We start from the raw sequence: 18149 nt of genomic DNA, 5'->3' as shown, positions 1-18149 counted from the left end.
AACTGATGGTTCACTCAGTGACCGCTCATCAGTCGAGCCATAAAACCTGGTCTGCCTTTATTTGGGGGGCAAAAGCCCTTGAGCTGAGCAGGGAGACGACCGTCAGGGCTTCAGCATTTTCCCAAGAAGATTTTCCTTGCATTTTCTGCCCCCCCGCCCCCCCCCCGATACCTCCCGAAAGAAACCAGGCGCCAAGATCCTCCCTGATTTTCACCTCCATTTATTAGAAAATTCCAGGTGTGGCTTAGAAAAACAAAAGGACTTTGTAGAAAACGGGCCCTGAAGAGAGTCCAGGAGAAAGATGCCCGTAAGGCCGAGGTGAGACCCCCAAGCCCCCCCCCCCGAAGAGGCAGGTGAGCTGAGGGGGGGGTGTGCCTGGGTCTCCTGTGGGGGCCGTCGTGGCACCATGTGGTGGGACAGCCGAGGAATGGGGCCAACTCCGGATTCAGCCTGCAAGAAAGACAGGCAGAGTTTGGCTTCCTTGTGGGCTCTGAGTGCCTGGAACACCGGATCACGGGGGCTGGACTAGAAGACCTCCAAGGTCCCTTCCAGCTCTGTTCTATTCTAAATGCCACTGGTGTCTATTCACAACCTGCCTTTAAGACGTCGTAAGGAGGAACCGTCTCTCTGAGTGACCCAGGTCTTCCTATTTTGAGTGCTCTGGAGGACCCAGGCACTAAAAGCAGGCAAGCTCCCCCCCCCCCCCCCCAAAATGTCAAAGTAGGAGCTTTGGGGCCCCGGGGGGAAAATACCCCCCCCCCGAGCACAGCACATGAGCTGCCCTTTTCCAATGCACTTCACCCCCCCTCCTGCTTTGGTCCCCCAGTTCCTGGCAATGGGGTGCCTGGAGGAGGGAGGGAGCAGAGAGAGCTCCTACCTGGGGTCTCAGGTCCGGTTGGGGCACGTCCTTCCATGGCCGACGGGCAGGGCTCAGATCTTGACACCGGTCCAGTCGTTGGCGTTCCTCCTCTCCTCGGTTGGGAGGGTTAACGGGGGGTCTGCACAAAGTAAGGGGGGAGGGAAAGAGGCGGGAGGGGGTCAACAGGAGATAAGCAGCAAAGGTAGGAAATCCCCCTGCCTCAATTGCAGAGTTTGTCAACCGTTAAGACGTGTGCAAAGCTGGCTGGGGAATTCTGGAAGTTGAAGTCCACATGCCTTAAAGGGGCCGAGGCTCTGGAAGGCTCCTCCCTCCCTTCCCATGAGCCAATTCACCAAATACGTGAGATCTTTTCCTCTTGGCGCCTCCGGACAGGAGCCAAGAAGCCCCGGGGCCAAGACTTGGGCGGGGGCTTCTGGTTGCTGACCTAAAGGCTGCAGGGAGGAAGGATTCCTCCACCAGGTGTTGAATGCCAACTAACTGCAAGTCTGCTCACCCGACCTTTGGCGCCACGGCCCATCCTTCGTCCGCAGGCAGTCCTCAACATACGGCCACAACTGAGTCCCAAACTCAGTTGTTGATCAGTGAGACCCTGGCTCGTTTGGCCCCGTTCTGCGACCTTCCTGGCCACAGTTGTTAGGTGAATCCCTGCCACTGATCACACAGTCGTTAAGTGGCTTCTCCATTCAGTTTGCTTGGCAGAAGGTCGCAAAAGGGGACACCGCAACTGTCATAAGTATGAACCAGTTGCCAAGTGTCTGAATCCAGATCACGTGATGCTAGGGAGGCTGCAACAGTCGTGAGAAAAACGAGCCCGGGTCCATTTTTTTCAGTGCCCTTGTGAGTTAAAACGGCCACTCAATGAGTCGAGGACTAGCCGTACTTCAGGAGCAGCCTGCCTCACGTTACCTTCCTCTTCTGCTCCGGAGGCCTCTGGGGGTGCGGGGCAACCATGGTGGTGGTCGAGACTCGTCCGGGACCACCTCCTCCTCCTCCGGGGGGACGAGACCTCCTCCTCCTCCAGCTCCCCCTTCTCAGAGGAAAGGGGCCGCCCGCCTTTCTCGCAGTCCTTGCTTAGTGCCACCAGGCTGCGGTCCCTCCTGGTCCGGCCGCTGTCCGCCTCCCACCCCTCGTGTCTGGAGGCCAAGCAGGGCAGCCCGGCAGGGGGCGGAGGCGGGTGGCCACCGTTGGTCTGGGAGTGGACGCTGCTGACTTTGGCCTTCTTGGGCTCCTCCTGGCCGCCGTAGACCTTGTAGCGGATCATGAGGAGGATGATGAAGACCAGCACCGAGGCCACGATGATGCCCCCCAGGATGATGATCATGGTGCCCCCCAGGAAGTGGGTGTGGAGCGAGTGGCACTGCAGGCCGTCCCGCAGGGTGCTGAACTGCAGGCAGCCCAGGCTCTGGGTGACCGTCAGCGAGGTCACCCCGTCGTTGTAGACGGCCAAGACGCAGAGGTGGTAGTCCCGCCCGGCGGCCAGGTCCTTCATCAAGAAGCCCTTGCTGGTGGGAGGGATCATTCTGGGGGGAGAAAGAGAGAATCACAGAGTTGGAAGGGCCCTCGGAGGTCACTTAGTCCAGCCCCCTGCTCAAGCAGGAGACCCTGTAGCAGGAGAGTCACAACTTTGGGACTTTGTGGACTTCAACTCCCAGAATTCCTCAGCCGGCACAGCCACTTTGGGAGCCCCAACCCTCGCCCAGTGACGGATCACCATTTTGTTGAGGTGTGCCAAAGGCGGGGGGAGTGTGGCGGGGGGAGTGTGCGTGTCCACACCCATAATGCAGTGCCCTCCCCCTGCGCACATGCCTGCAGGCCTCACTGAAGCCTCCGGACTTCCAGTTTGCACATTGGGCCATTTTCTGCTCTCTGCAGGCTTCAGAAAAGCCTCCTGGAGCCTCCGGAGGGCGAAAAACAGCCCAACATGCAAACCGGAAATCCGTTCCCAAACTTCAGGGAAGCGTCCGGAGGCCGTCATGGATGGAGGCCCTGCAGCTTCTGGAGGGAAGGTGTTCCACAGAGAAGTCCGTGAGCTCTGCCTTCTGCAAGGGAGACCCCCAGCCCTGTGGAAGACCCCCTGGCTGGGGCAGGTCTGGGCGCTCCTGGGCTCCTGGGGGCTGGAGCGTTTGCAGGGCAAGGGCCCACCTTGGCATTCAGGTCCCCTCCGCTCCCCTAAGGCCAGATGGAGGCATCCAAGCAGCTGCCCCCTCCCCCCAAAGACTGGGTGCTGCAGCCCCCTCCCAGCCCCCCTCCTGGGCCCATCCTCCCTGAGGCTCCTTTCGTGTTGGCTTCCATCCGCCCGGGGGCTCCCCAGAGGCCATCCGGCCACTCTATTCCGCTCACGTCCCCAACGGGGCTGGCTTCCCGTGGCTGTGACACGATTCCCACCGTCTGGGACTTCAAAGGCCGGGAGAAACTGGGCTAAGAGGCTTCCGGGCGGATCTGAGGCTCAGCCGCTTAAATGTCAACAGACCCGCAGGGGGCTCCTGTCCAAAGACCAGCCCCTCTCCGTGAGGCACAAAGCAGAGCGGGGCAGCTCCTCTGCCAGGGAGCCTCCTCCCGCTCCTCCTTAAAGTCGGGAGGGGTCTTTGGGGGTGAAGGACACGGCCCAGATGAGGGGCAGGGATTCAGGGGCAACCCCCTCCTCCCCGGCCCCTGAGGCCAGAGCCCCCATTGGCAGAAGGATTGCAAAGGAGGGAAGGGTCCCAGGGCATCTCGGGGGTCCCCTGGGGGAGGACGGGAGCCCCGCTCTCTCTCTTGCAGGCGGGGAGATGCCGTCACTCTGCAACAGGGTGGAAAATCGGGGCCCTGTGAGACAATCCAGCCCAGTGGAATTCAGGCGGTCCTTGACTTCCACAGTTCAAAGTTACAACAGCACTGAAAAAAGGGACTCTGATCCTTTTTCACACTTACAACCATTGCAGCCACGTGATCGAAATTCAAAGGCTTGGCAACTGGCATGTACTTATGACGGTTGACATATCCCGGGTCAAGTGATCCCTTTGGCGATCTTCCAAGTCAATGGGGAAGCCTGATTCACTTAATAACTTTGCCACGAACTTAATAACTGCAGTGATTCACTTAACAACAGAGGAAATAAAGGCCGTAAAATGGGGCAAATCTCACTTAAGCAAATGTCTCCCTTAACAACGTAACTTTTGGGCTCAATTGGGGTTGTAAGTCGAGGACTGTCTCGGTAGAACAACCTCGGCTTGGTTTGAGACTCAGGAAGAGAAAAAGGCCCCCTTTGTTCATGGGGGAACGGACCCTGTCCTTAAGCCCCCCCCCCCAGTTCTTAAAAAGGAAGGCTCTTCCTTCAAACTCTGCCCCCAAATCAGTGGGGCCAGGCAGCCCAGGAGCCTCGGAAACTCCTTTCCGGCATCCGTCCCTCCGTAGCCCCCCCCCCCCGTTTCAAAGCAGGGGACCCCCCCCCACCCCACCCCCAGGCCAAGCCTTTGCGGAGGCTTCGAGAGCTACCTGACCAGCATGGCAGCTCTTCCGCCTGGCTCCCCCCCCCCCAGCTCCAGAAAACAAGCCCTGCATGTCAACATGACACCCCTCCCTCCTTTTGTCCTTGAGACCCCCCCCTCTCCTCTCCGCCTCAGGCGGGGCCGGTGCAGATGGTGTGAGCAGCCGTAAGGGCCCCGAGAGACCCTCCCCTCCCCAGGATCCTCTCCTGCGGGCCCTTCGCCCATTTCGGGTGGGGGCCCTTCCCCTCCACCCTTGGTGGCATTTCAGGGAGCCCAAAGCCCCCCCCTTCCAACATGGGTGGGGAATTCAAGCCTCTTGGATCAATGGATGCTGAGCCCAGGTTCCCCTCCCCAGCTGCCCCCTCCCTGCCCCCAGCTGACTCACAACAGGCAGCACCCCCCCCATCCCCCCCCCCTCACACTGGCTCTCCTGCACAGTGAGAGGCACAAACACACACAAAGCCAACTCTGCCAACTCCTAAGTAGGTCACCCCACATTCTTTCCTTTCCAGCCAGCAGGCAGTGGATGCTGGGCCTGCTGCCAGAGGGTGCAGGGGGGGGGGGGCCAACACCCAGAAGTCCTTCTTCCCCCCACCCTCCCAAGGAGCTTCGCCATCTCTTTGCAAAGAGGGAGAGCAACGCAGTGGGGGGAAACGGAGAGGCTGGTGTGTGCGTGTGTGTGTGTGTGTGAGAAAAGGCCCAGGGAGGGGGCGGAGAAGGGACCCTCTTGTGGGATCTGGGATCTCGTACCCAGCCCCCCCCCCATTCTTGCAATGCCAACCCCTCCCCCAAGCAGGGCCTCTGCTGCCCCCTCTGATCCACTGGGCCACCCCCAGAGTTACGTGATCAGAATTCCAAACTTTAGTGACTGATTCACATTTATGACGGTCGCCGTGTCCCAGGGTCAAGCGATCCCCTTTTGCGACCATGTTACTAATTTAACAAGTGTAGTCATTCACTTAACAGTCATGACAAGGAAGGTTGTAAACTGGGGCAAAACTCGCTTAACAACTATCTCGCTTAGCAATGGATATTCTAGGCTCAATTGCGGGACAGGATGATGGGCTCCCAGTTCCACAGGCCCCATCCCTCGGCCTTGGCTTGCCCTACCTCGCCAGGGACTGTCGCTCCCCATGGCTAAAAGACCCCAACCACATTGGAGTTGGGAAGGTGGGAGCCAAGGTCTGGTACAGTTGGGGGTCCCCAGGGGGGAGGGAAAGGGGGCCACTAGCAATGCAGAAGTTGTGGAGAGCTCCTCATCCCTCTGGCCCCCTCTGGCTCTGGGTTCGAGACAGGAACCTTCCCAATGGAAGCCAATGGCAGGGCTTCCCAGAGGGAAAAGCTTTAAGCCAGCTGGGAATTTCATTTCATAGGAATTTTATCCCTTCAACGCAGCAGGTTGAAGGTCTCCAGAAAGGAAGGGAAAAAGGAAGGAATCAGCCCAGCCAGGAGGGATCCAGGAGGCAGAATCGGATCGGGCTGCTTGGGAAACGGCAGGGAGCCTGAAAATCTCTCAAAAATGCTGGATCCCCAGCCATGTTTACTCAGCACCTTAGAAAGGAAAGAAAACAACGTTTTGCATCCTGTTAAGCCACCCCCCCCGCCAGCTGCCCCCCCCAGCACTCCGCGAGAAGAGGGAGCTGGAGCCTATCCCTATAAAAATCCCCCTGCACATCCACTCCCTTCCTTTTGCATTAATTACCCTCCCTTTGGAGTGGGGGGAGCCCGTTTGCAGGCTGGGAGCCTGGGACCTGCTGCTCGAGAAAGAGGGCAGCGCTGAAAAGGAGCGGAGGAGCGTTGGCACGGAGGTCCCGCCGGAATTCTCCCACCATTTCACTGTCAAGTCTGCATTCCTAACCAGGCACAGAAGATGCTGACCTTCAAGAAGGGAAGGAAGGAATCGGAGAGGCTGGAGAAAACGTCAGCCAGGCGCCCAGCAACAGCCTCCCCACCCTCTCTGGGGCCCTCCAAGCTGGCCTGGGGGACTGGAAGCCCATCATCCTCTCCCAGTCCTCAGAGGGCAAGCCACCATTTCCTTTTTAAGGTGTGCCAGTGCGCTCAGAGTAACACAAAAGGACAGGAGAGGCTGAGCAATGCTGCCACATCCATCCCACTTCAACTCTTTGGCAACCTATGATGACGACTTTATTATGGCTTATCAGGCCAATCTCTTCTTCAAAACCTCCAGCGTTGGAGGACACACGCACCTTCTGGAGACCTGTTGGCATCCATCCGGTCACTAGGAGCTGACCTTGCCACTCCTGCCCCCAATCTGAGTGCGAAAGTCACTCCTTCCCTGGCGCTCACTAACCCCTGGCCACACACACACACACACCACTCGCCAACCGGGGGCCCCAAGCGCCCCCACCCAACTCACCTGTACACCAGGGTGTCGTCGGAGGAGCTGTTGTACTGGATCTGGAACATGCGGATGCCAGGGATGTGCCACTGGGGGTACCAGCGGATCAGGACGGAGGAGGAGGAGATTTCCGAGGCCACCACGCCCTTGTCCTGAGTGGCAGCTGTGTCGTTGGCGCCCAGAGGCAGGGTGGCCATGGCTGAGGTGAGGATGTCCGAAGGCCCCACGGCCTCGGGCACCTTGGGGGTGGTGCTGTTGGAGAGCAGGGGCAGCAGGTTGACCAGCAGCTCCACGGAGGCGGTGGCTTCTCCGGCGGCATTGGAGGCGATGCAGGTGAAGGCCCCGCTGTCCTGGATGGCCGCAATCAGGATCTCCAGGGTGCCGTTGTCGTAGGAGACGGTCCGCGAAGTGTTGGCCACCACTTTGCCCTCGGGGGAGACCCAGTGGATGGAGGGCTCCGGGTCCCCCACCCCGCGGCAGCGTAGGATCGCCCCCTCGCCCTCCATGACCGCCAAGCGGTCCGTGTGCCGGATGATGATCGGCGGCTCACAGATGAACTCCTCCTCGGGGATGGTCCAGAAGTACTTGCCCAGCAGGTCGGGCGGCGAGGCGCAGGTCTCCAGGTCGTCCTCCCTGGCCAGCCGGCGCAGCCAGAGCAGCTCACAGTTGCAGTGCAGGGGGTTCCCCCCCAGGCTGAGCACCAGGGAGGAGGGAGGGGAGCCCTTGGACTTAGCGTAGACCGGGATGCGGAGGAAGAGCGGGTCCGGCGGGATCTTCTTCAGCTTGTTGGATGTCATGTCCAGGCGGGCCAGCTTGAGCAGGTTGGTGAAGACGCCCTCGGGCACGAAGTCGATCAGGTTGTGGTCCAGGTTGAGGGAGTTGACGTTGTGCAGGCGGTGGACGGTGTCCCAGGGGACCTGCGCCAGGTTGTTGTAGGAGAGGTCCAGGTCCTCCAGGGTACTGGCAAAGTCGTCGAAGGCCACGGGGGAGATGTCCTGCAGCTGGTTGTTGCTGAGGATGAGATGGCGCAGGTTGGGCAGGCCCTTCAGCTGCTCGGCCCCGATCAGGAGCAGCCGGTTGTTGTCCAGGTGCAGCGCCCGCAGGCTGCGCAGGTCGGCAAAGGCGTAGGGCAGGATCTGGCTGATGGTGTTGCGCGAGAGGGTGAGGTGCACCAGGCTGGTCATGTTGGAGAAGTCCTTTCGGCGGATGACGGTGATGAAGTTGTCCGTCAGGCGCAGCTCCACCGTGCGCCGGTCGATCATGGTGGGCACAAAGAGGAGGCCCGTCTTGGTGCACAGGATGGCCAGCGAGGGGGAGAGGTTCTGGCACATGCAGCGCTTGGGACACAGCTGAGCTCGGGCCAGGTGGGCCAGGACCCCCAGAAGACACAGCAGGAGGCCCTCCATGGCGCTGGTCAGGAAGGGGGCTGCAAGGCAAGGGGTGGGCAGAGGTTAGCAGGTGGCCTGGTCCTTGGGCATCACCAGAAGACCCAAAAGGGGGGAAGTGACCCCTGCTAGCTGAAGTCCAGGTCTCCACTGATGAAGCCTCCAGCTCAGGAGTCTCCAAACATGGCCACTTTAAGAGTTGGACTTCAACTCCCAGAAATCCCCAGCCAGCACAGCTGTTTCCTCACCAGCAAAGCTAGCTGGGGAATTCTGGGAGTCACACATCTTAAAGTGGCCAAATTTGGAGAATCCTGCTCCTTGCCAGGATCCAATTCAGCAACTGACTCTAATTGCCCCCTCGTCATCTTCCCCAAATTCACACAACCAAAAACCGGGAAAGCGCAGCTCCCTTCTGTTTGCCTGACCCCACGACTGCCTCCCTTGCCCTGTTCCTGAATTATGGGGGGGGGGGGGGAAGAGTAAATAAGTAAGTAAACTTTTATTTATAAACCGCACCCTTTCCTAAACAGGACTCGGGGCGGTGTACAGACATATTAAGAGGGGGGATTTCATTCCTTCTGGACCATACGCAGAGCTCTAAGCCTTGGGGTGCCTTTTCCTCGCTTGAATCCGGCCCTGCTGAATCTCAAATTGGATTAAGATTCACATTTATTGACGGTGCTTTTCATCGATTTTCTCCTCTCCATCCATCCCCAAAGCTCCGTCTGCAGGTTTCAATGATGCTTTTCAGCCAAAGGATAAAAAGCATCTTTGAGAAAGTGGCAGGAGAGCCAGGAGGCTCCGGGGGCCTCTTCCTCGCTCCATGGTCCTTGTTACCTGGGGGCCGTTTCATCTAATGGTGGATTGACTCTGGAATGAATTTGCAGGGCCCCTCCTTTCGGCATTTTCACTTTTAAATTTAAAATTTTTAATTTTAAGCAGCTAGAAAGCCCCAGAGCAGATCCAGGCATGCGTTTCACCGAGGTCTCCCGGCCTTTCTGGATTTTCTTGGCAGGGGGAACCGAGGTGGGCTAAGACCTCCCCAATCCAGAAGTAAAGTATCTGTTGCTTTCCCGACGTTATTTCATCAAAATAAAAACTACAGAAATACAGAAACACTCCACTTACAATTGAGCCTAAAAATTCCATTGCTAAGCAAGACAGTTGTGAGGTTTGCCCTATTTTATGACCTTTCTTGCCACAGTCGTTAAGTGAATCATGGCAGTCTTTAAGTCAGTGAAATGGTTGTTAAATGAATCTGGCTTCCACACAGACTTTGCTTGTCAGGAGGTCACAAAAGGGGATCGTGCGACCCCGGGAGGCTGCGACCGTCATAAATATGAATTCTGATCACATGACCATGGGGATCCTGCAGTGGTCAGAAGGGTGAAACACGATTGCAAGTCTTTTTTTTTAGTGCCGTTGTAACGTCAAGCAGTCACTAAGCGAAGTGTGAGTAGCTGAGGGGCTTCCTGCCTTTGGTTCCTCTGACTCAGGGAGGAAACTGGGAAGAGATTTTTCCCGTGTCCAGAGTCAGGAGCCCCTTCCCTCCTTTTTGTCCTGCCACCGTAACCATAAGAGGTGAAGCAAAAGGGGCTCTACTTTCAGGAGGCCCTATTAGAAACAGTCCAAGGAGCTTGAAATAATCTCTCACCCCTCCTCTTTCATCAGGCAAGTTTGGGAATGATGGGGGATGTAGTCCCCTATCTGGAGGACAGAGAAGAATGCTGCAGTGACCCACGGTTCTTCCCTGGTGCAGAAGCCGTGGCTCAAATTGTTATTGTTATTGTTACACACTTTATTCATTAAACATGAAACTCAGTCAAGTGAACATTTAAAGATGTGCCACAAATACCAGTGACTTTCTTAAAATATAAGATGTTCCGAGTAGCATAGTTTTTTGCAGTTCCGATGGTGGTGGTGGTATTATTATTATTATTATTATTATTATTATTATTATTATTATTATTATTATTATTATTATTATTATTATTATACGATTGTATCACAGCAGCCAGTTGATTCGCCGGATTTGGCATTGATTACTAGTCGGGCCCCACCCAGGGGCCTAGGACGTCGTAACGTATTTTCGTAATATACGTGCAGATCCAAGCAGGGCAGCTTTTTGCATTTAATTTATTATTATTATTATTATTATTATTATTATTATTATTATTATTATTATTATTATTATTATTATTATTATTATGTTAATCTTTGGTGAGATTCACAGCCTTTGGGGTTGGTTGGTAACTCAACAGCTGGAGTCCTAACCAAGGACTACCTAGGAACTGTTAAGGTAACGTCGGAGGATATATAAGCTGTTCCAAGTAGGGTGGGTTTTCTGTAGAGTCAGAATGTTCAAGTCAGGTAAATTTAGAATTTCCAAATAGCGAAGGAGCCCTTTAGGTATTGCTCCAAGGGCTCCAATTACAATTGGGACAACACTCGATTTCTTTTTCCACAGTCGCTCAACCTCAATTTGCATTATTATTATTATTATTATTATTATTATTATTATTATTATTATTATTATTATTATTATTATTATTATTATTGTGCCATATCTATTCACCCTGTAAATCAGATCTTGGCGTCTCTTCTCCTTGCAAATATCCCCAAGAAAGAGGTTCTCAGGTTGCCTGAAATGACCCCGGGAGGCAGAAGGAAAATAAATTACCATAAAGACAAAACCCAGCACAGCTATAATGCCAGCAAACACCCAGCAAGGTGGTGAATATTTCATGATCAGATACTTAGTGAGCAAACAAGGGCGAGGAATGTAGTAAATATCTCTTATCAACTTAATTAATCTTAAATCTCCAAATGAAGCAATATTGATTTCTCTTTTTCCAAAAGATAAGCCCCCCAAATCCATAACCAAGAAACGGCATCAGAAGGCCATTTAGAGGATTCTTCCACCTGTAACCCCCCCCTTCCTTTTTTTCCTGCCACACTCCTAGATATTATATTGGAAATTCTGGGGAGGGGGAGCAGGTGGAGCCCCCTGGGGATCTTCTCAAACTCTTGCCTGGCGCCAGCCACTTTCTCTCTCTGCCATCTAAACAACAGCAGAGCCAGAAAAAGAGAAGGGGGGGGATGAGAGAAAGGTCTGCATTTGCTTGGAAACAGCCCCCTCCCACCCTCCCCAGCTAATAAAACTCAAGAAGCAAAAACAGCTTGTAGAAATTCAGGGGTGTGTTTGGACTTTTCTTTGGTCACTTCTCTCGGCAAGGCCATGGGGCTGGGGAAGGGTCCCCAGTGTTAGCTAAGACCTCCCTTCACAACAACAGGGCAATATTCCCTGACAGCAGAAAAGGCAAGAAGGCCAAAAAGAAAAAAGGCCCTAAAAACAAAGAAGGTTTGAGCTGCTATCAGAAAGCGTGCAACGTGTGTCCAACAAGAGATTTTCGTGGGTTCCCACCATCCACACCTAAGGCCGGGAGTGGCCTGGTCCACGGGCACCTCCAGAAGACCAGAAAGGACCCTCCAGGTTTCGACTCATGAATCCTCCAGCTCAGAGGTCTCCAAATTTGGCCACTTTTAACGTTTGTGAACTTCAACTCCCGGAATTCCCCAGCCAGCTAAAAGACCTGCAAGGTCCTTTCCCATCTGTTATTCTGTTCAGTTTTGCTGGGAGTTGAAGTCCACCGGTCTTAAAGTTGCCAAGCTTGCCCCCCCCCTGCCCCGATTTAGGGCTTAAATAGGAGCTGGGCAGCGCCCCCCCCTCAGCCTTCTCCAACAAGCTGCCGATGGCTGCAAAGGAGAACAATTGCAATAAGGATATTAACTAATCAGGTCATTTATAGTGGCTTATTGTCTATAGATTTCAGTCTCTTGTTAAATATTTCAGCACTTGGGCACATTGTCAAAACTCCATATGGATCCGAGAGGAAGTCTTAATGGGGAGAATGGTGTCAATTAGAAACCCTATCTGTGATTCTGAGCTGCGGCAGCCGACTTTGAAATATGCAGTTCCAGAGGAAAAAGAGAAAAGGCCCCTCTACAAATTAAATTAGCAATTAGCATTCTCGTTGCTGGAAATGGCAGATTAATCATTTTACAATTTGGCTGGTCAAATTGATGATTAAAAGCTGAGCTCAGCTTGCTGTATCAATAAGCAATTTCTTTACATGTTCAAACCTATTTGCGTGATCTTTTGGCACTGCAAAGTGTGCAAAAATCTCATTACAGGTAGTCCTCGACTTACAACAATTCATTTAGTGACCGTTCAAAGTTACAACATCACTAAAATAAGTGACCTATGGCCGTTTTTCACACTTATGTCCGTTGCAGGATCCCTATGGTCATATGATCAGAATTCAGGTACTTGGCAACTGGCATGTACTTAGGACGGTCGCAGCGTCCCGGCCTCACGCGATCCCTTTTTGCGACCTTCTGACAAGCCAGATTCACTTAACGACCACGTTAACAATAACTACAGCAATTCACTTAACAACTGTAGCAAGAAAGGTCGTAAAATGGGGGGAAACTCACATAGCAAGTATCTTACTTAGCAACTGAAATTTTGAGCTGAGTTGCAGTTATAAATCGAGGACTCCCTGTATCGTTTTATGGGGAGAAAACAAAAATTGCTAATCTGTTCTAAACCACTTAAAGATTTCAAGGAAACGCTCAGAACAGGCTGTTTCTGCCCCTGGAACAAGGAAGCAAGGAAGCAAGGAAGCAAGGAAGGAGGGAAGGAGGGAGGGAGGGAGGGAGGGAGGGAGGGAGGGAGGAAGGAAGGAAGGAAGGAAGGAAGGAAGGAAGGAAGGAAGGAAGGAAGGAAGGAAGGAAGGAAGGCAGGCGTCAAAGAGCTTTGCAGAGAAAACGAGACTTTCTGGGATAAAGGAAGTCCAAGGGCTTTGCAAACCTAGCGGTCCTTTGCCTGCCGCCTTCCCTTCTTTCGGAATTAACTTCTTCCGGTTCTTATATACACACAACTGAATCCTGGAACTAAGTTGCTCTGCTCCAGGGTGGACCCCCGTGTAGTAATTTGTCAGATTAACAGAGAAAGTGACCTGGAGCCCCTGAGAAGCCTTAAATTGGGAGGAAAGGAAAAGTAAATTGTTGGGAAGGCAGGGACTTGTTTTCACAACCGCACGCAAGTATCTGGGACAGGCAAACTTTCAGCAGCAGTCAGAGCAGAGTCCAGAATGACCGCGTTGGAAGGGACCTTGGAGGTCTTCTAGTCCAACCCCCTGCCCAGGCAGGAGACCTTACGCCATTCCAGCCTCTTCTTTAAAACCTCCAGGGAGGGAGCCCCACAACCCCTGGAGGCAAATCATTGGACTGATTCATTGTTCTAACTGTCAGGAAATGTCTCCTTCCTTCTAGGTTGGGTCTCTTTTGCATAAGCTATGAGAGAAGCCAGACTATGGAAATGCCTTTGTTTTGTTCTTCTTGGGGGTGTTTGGGGGCTTTAGGTGCAGCCTGTCCATCTCCTTTGGGCTTTTCCATTTGGTCCAGGCAGTGGACTATTAACCATGAAGCAGGCTAAGCACCAGGCCCAAAGGGGGCAACACAAAGTTGGGAAAGAAAGAAAAACCCCAATGAAGATTTGTACAGTATGTGCAAAGGAGGGGGGGGGGCACCAAGATTTGTCAGTGAGCTTAATGCACCACTGAATCCAGAGTCTATGCCTCACCTGCCCCAGCTTTCCCAAGTGGCTTGCTTTCAACCTCTATGGTGCTGTGGGGAAGAAGAGGGGCCTCCAAAGCTGGCAAGTCAGAGGAATGTTTGTTGACTAGTTTGTATTTCTGTTCTATTAAACTAAACGAGGCGTGGATGCAGGATTTAAAGATCAGCAGCTGAAAACCCCGGCAGCTTTCAGCAGGGGACGGTGCTACTCCTTAGGTGGGAGGAACTCCAACTCCCATCATCCTTGGCCAGCCCAGCTAAAAGCAGGAGAAGAAGGGAAGCTCAACAGCTGGAGAATCAGAGGGTGCCGCCCAGCTGAGGGTGCAAACTGCACAGGTCCAGAGCTGGGTCAAAGGGACATGAAGTGCAGCCCCCCCCATTCCCTGCTCTGAATCCAACTGGAAACCCCCCAGGGCAAGGGAGGGGCCTCCTTTCTTGACCCCCCCCCCACCTCATCCACCAGCAGCATGAATTCAGAATAATAACAGCATCCAGGATCCGCATTAAGAGCAGGGGACTGGGGCAGTGGTATTCCACCCCCCCCACCCCTCAGCTTTGAATTAATTGCACAATATTTCCGACCCCTCCCCAAAGGTGACACTTGGTTGTTCTGCTCCTTAGCCTCTAGAGCAGATAAGTGGGCTTCAATTCCAGAATTCCCCAGCAAGCATAGAATTCTGGGAGTTGAAGTCCACAAGGCTTAAAGACACCAAGCCCTCCCCTTTCTTACAAAGGTTTCTGAGCAAAAAGAAAGAAAACAAACCAAGATCCTCTTTAACCTCAGAAGCCCTGATGAAAGCACCCCTCAAAGCACCGTTCGGAACCCCCTCTTCCTCCGCCCTGCCCCAAAGGACCCAGAGCCTTGGATCTCCCTGGGGAAAAATAAATGGAGGCCGTGAATTCCGGCACAAGCAACCTAAATCCCTCCGGAAGCTTTTCTTCTTCTTCTTCTCCCCATTGAGAAAAGTTCAGGTTTGCATTGCCCCAATTAATGCATACAATCTGTCACTGATTTACATCCTTTGCATGATGCATTAGGATCCCAAAGCCCCCGGCATGTTTGTTGTTACGGAATCTATGCCAAAGGCCCAGCCAAGCAAAACAAGGCCAGGCCATTGGGGGGAGGGCTGCGGGGGGGGGGGGGATACATTCAGGAATGGAGACCGTTTGGAGTTCAAACAAGCAGACCTTCTGAGCCGCCCCCCCCCATTAATTTCCCTCCATGTACAGGTGGTTTTTTGGAAGCCCCCTCCCTCTTCTATCCAGATCATCGTTCGCCCTCTCCAGCTGGCCCTCCCTTCCCCCTGCTTTTAAGGGAAAAGACAGCCCAGTTCTGCTAAGGGGTTGGGGGAGGGGTCCTCCACCTCCATCATGGGGGGCTCCCGGGAGGCCTCCTGGAGCAGATCTTCATCCAGGCACCGCCTGACTGGCAGAACCTGACAGATGGAGAAAGACAGGCTCGGTTTTGCTGGTTGCCTTTGTCCTCCTGACTGAAGAGCTCCGGGGTGCCAGCCAAGCTGCCAGCTGGTGCCATGATGCCAGCCAGGGCAGCCCTGACTCGCCCCGCAGTCCGGGAGTCCCGATGCTAGGAAGACCGGGGAGGGAGGTGTCTCCCCCTGAGCTGGCGGTCCCGGGGCCCAGCAGGGGAGGGGGCGTTGCGGGCACGTCCCCCGCATCCCTTTCCCCAGGAACAAAGGCCAGGGAGACCCTCGCGGCTCTGCGGAGGAGAGACCCCCAGGCACGTAGCGCTGGAAGCCCCTGAAGGCGGCATTAGCAGCGCTCCGTCTGGCCCACATTCCCTCCCCCACAGAACTAGGGGAAGGGGGAGGGGAGGCTCGGGGGGGTGTCGAGGGGGTCTCCTCCTCCCCTCCTGGCCGCCCAAGGAGCCCGAAACCCACCGCCCGGGGAGGAGAGGCCGCCGCAAAGGCAGAGCCTGGCCGGGAGCTGTCCAGCCAGGCCGCTCCGAAGGACGCGGCGCCGCGGTTGTTCCGCAGCCAGGGACAAGCGCTCTGCCCATGCTCAGAGGCACGTCCACACCTCCAAGGCACCTTGCACCGAAGCGGTCCCGGGGCGGGGGGGGGATCAGCATTTCCCCCCAAGAGAGGCTCCCCGTGCGGGATCAGCATTCTGCACGTGCTCGGAAGCCCCTTCCTCTCCCTCTCAACCCTCCCCCCCCTCCTACCACACGAGCAGCTGCCCGAGGCGCCCCTTTCCCAAAGCTCCGGCCCAGCCGCCGCTTACCTGCCTCCGCAGCCCGCTCGGGGTCCTCAGGCCCGCCCGCCGCCCAGCCGCCCCTCGGGCCGGTCCCACCGGGGAGCAGCCTCCGCCCGGCCCCCGCAGCCCCGCGGCCCGGGCGGGGAGGGCGGCGCGGCCATGGAGCCCAGCCAGGCGAGGCGAGGCGCGGCAGCTGCAGCGGGCCGGGCTGCGAGGGGAGCCGGCGGGCAGCGCAGGGAAAGCGGCTCGGGCGGAGCAAGAGGCGAGCCGGGCGGAGGGAGGGCGGAGGCGGGCGGGCAGCGGACGGAGCCTCCCCCGACGGAGGAGCCGGGCCCGGCGGCCGCTTGCAGCCCCTCCCCGCGCGGAAAGCGGCCCGAGGGCGCAGCTGGCCGGGAGCCTGGCAGGCGCGGTGGGGGGGGGAGGCGGGTCTCTCTCTCTCCGTTGCGGCCCCTCCCGCTGCAAGGCCCGCCCAGGGCACGCCCCTCGGCCGCGCCCCCCCCCCCCGCCTCCCCGCCTGCCGCGGAGGCAAAGTTTGCCCGGGAAGTGCCGGTGTCGCTCCCGGGGCAGGCAAATCGGCGGCCGGCCGTTCCATGCAGCTCGCCTCGCTCGCTTGAGCCGCCCGATCGCTCAGCCCCACGCGCCCCCCACGCCCCGGCTGCGGATGGGCGGCTGGCTGGCTCAGAGGAGACCCCCGAGAAGCCCCTCCCATCCCCCGATGACCCTGGGCCCCCTCCCCCAGCCGCTGCCCCCAAGGCAGAGGAGGGGACCCCACGGGGCAACTGCAGAGAGACCCCCGCCCACGCCAGGAGAGCAGTTCCGGCTCCCTGCATCCTGGAAGGGGCAGCGCGGTTTCAGAGGGACCCCTCCCCACCTTTCCATGCAGCCCGTGGCATGATCCAGCCGGCTCCAGCAGCGGCGTTCTCTGAGCATGTGCAAAGCACGACACAGCGAAGCCTCCTGTTGGGTGCTGGTGCCTCGTTGGGGAAGGGGCGGCCTCCCTCCCCTTTCTGCGCTCCGGTTGGGGAGCCCCCAAAAAAGGGGGGGCAATTTTCGGATTTAGGCGGCAGGGAAATGGGGAAACGCCGGGAAGAGTTGTGTGGGACCGAGAAACTTTCTGTCCTAAGATCAAAGGCAGCGACCGGATCGAAGGAGGGATCGGAGCTAAATCTGCCCCCCCCCACCTCCAGGGGAAAAGCTCCGGCCGGAGATTTGGGGAAACGATTCTCAGCCTTATTGAAGGTTTCAGGGCTGGCAGGCAAAGGCGATGCTAATTTGGGTGGGAGGGCAGGAATCACAATCTGACTTATTTCCCGACACCATCTTGTTGCTCCGTGTTGTGTAAGTCTCCCCTTCCCCAGGAGCGGTTGCGTGGCTTTGTAAATTAAGGCCCTTTGAGAGGAGGGACGTTCCCGTGCAAGTGTGTGAATTGCCGGTTAGACAAATAAATAGGCAAAAAATGCAGATTTAACACTAGGATTACCCTGTATATGACTCAGATTTGAGAGGGACGTTTTTTACACCCTCGCTCTCTTTTCACACACATACACAACTCCCAAGCACTTTGTTTAGCTTTCGACAACACCGAAATCCCTAGAAATCCTGCGCACGTCTCCCTTTTGCAGCCAGCCTCCATCCATAATGGTGTGTCGTTCCCCACTTAGCCCTCCGAGCGGTCAGGGACAAAAGCCAAAGTATTAAAAATTGGGGGGTCACAAAACTGGCAGGTCTGGGATGCCCCAAGTGGTGTTTCTTCCAGCAGGAAGGATCCCAGGAGCTGCCCAGCCTCCCCTCCTTACATTAAAATGCCAACTTGCCAGTAAGATTTCACACCTTAGGAAGTGCCCAAAATTAATCCTATAAAAACATTCACCATTTTCCCTTTGGATGAAGCGGCGTGCAGAGTGCACATCTGGGGAGGTTTGAGGGGAAGGGGAGCTGATGTGGGGGAGAAGCCTTTATACAGGTAGTCCTCGACTTACAACTGTTTCTTTAGTGACCAACGTTACAACGGCACTGAAGAAATTGACAAGACCATTTTTCACACCACTGTTTCACCATCCCTGTGGTCACATGATCAAAATTGAGGTGCTTGGCAACTGCTTTATATTTATGACGCTTCCAGCATCCCGGGGTCCCATGGTCCCCTTTTGCGTCTGGGAAGCCCGATTCACTTAACAACCGCGTTATTAAAAATCACGGTGATT

At 55.6% G+C, this 18149-nt stretch overlaps 1 protein-coding gene across 2 annotated transcripts; it reads right to left on the bottom strand.

Moving 5' to 3' along the window:
• Window positions 1-203: 203 nt before the first annotated feature.
• On the bottom strand, window positions 204-16342 carry LOC309397106 (leucine-rich repeat and fibronectin type III domain-containing protein 1-like protein). Of its 2 annotated transcripts, XM_081962828.1 has the most exons (5): window positions 15973-16341; window positions 6725-8132; window positions 1787-2400; window positions 878-998; window positions 313-450 (listed from the first exon to the last, which is right to left on the bottom strand). In XM_081962828.1, exons 2-4 carry the CDS (start codon window positions 8110-8112, stop codon window positions 931-933), a joined length of 2070 nt encoding a protein of 689 aa, XP_081818954.1. In that variant the 5' UTR covers window positions 8113-8132; window positions 15973-16341; the 3' UTR covers window positions 313-450; window positions 878-930. The 2 variants fall into 2 exon arrangements, with proteins under 2 accessions (XP_081818955.1, XP_081818954.1); XM_081962829.1 differs by lacking the exon at window positions 1787-2400 and having other exon boundaries at window positions 204-450; window positions 15973-16342.
• Between the last annotated feature and the right edge of the window lie 1807 nt (window positions 16343-18149).

The sequence above is a fragment of the Natrix helvetica genome (genome assembly GCF_964273705.1).
Source record: "Natrix helvetica genome assembly, chromosome: 9".
NCBI classification, from domain to species: domain Eukaryota; kingdom Metazoa; phylum Chordata; class Lepidosauria; order Squamata; family Natricidae; genus Natrix; species Natrix helvetica.
Note: the sequence above shows the minus strand (reverse complement) of the source record. Positions and strands in the feature narration are given on the sequence as shown.

Excerpts from the sequence above, each read along its gene's own strand:
- LOC309397106 (XM_081962828.1), bottom strand. The coding sequence starts at position 8,112 with ATGGAGGGCCTCCTGCTGTGTCTTCTGGGGGTCCTGGCCCACCTGGCC. Across the intron at positions 2,401-6,724 it reads GACGACACCCTGGTGTACAG|AATGATCCCTCCCACCAGCA; the intron begins GTGAGTTGGGTG and ends TTCTCCCCCCAG. Across the intron at positions 999-1,786 it reads CTCCGGAGCAGAAGAGGAAG|ACCCCCCGTTAACCCTCCCA; the intron begins GTAACGTGAGGC and ends TACTTTGTGCAG.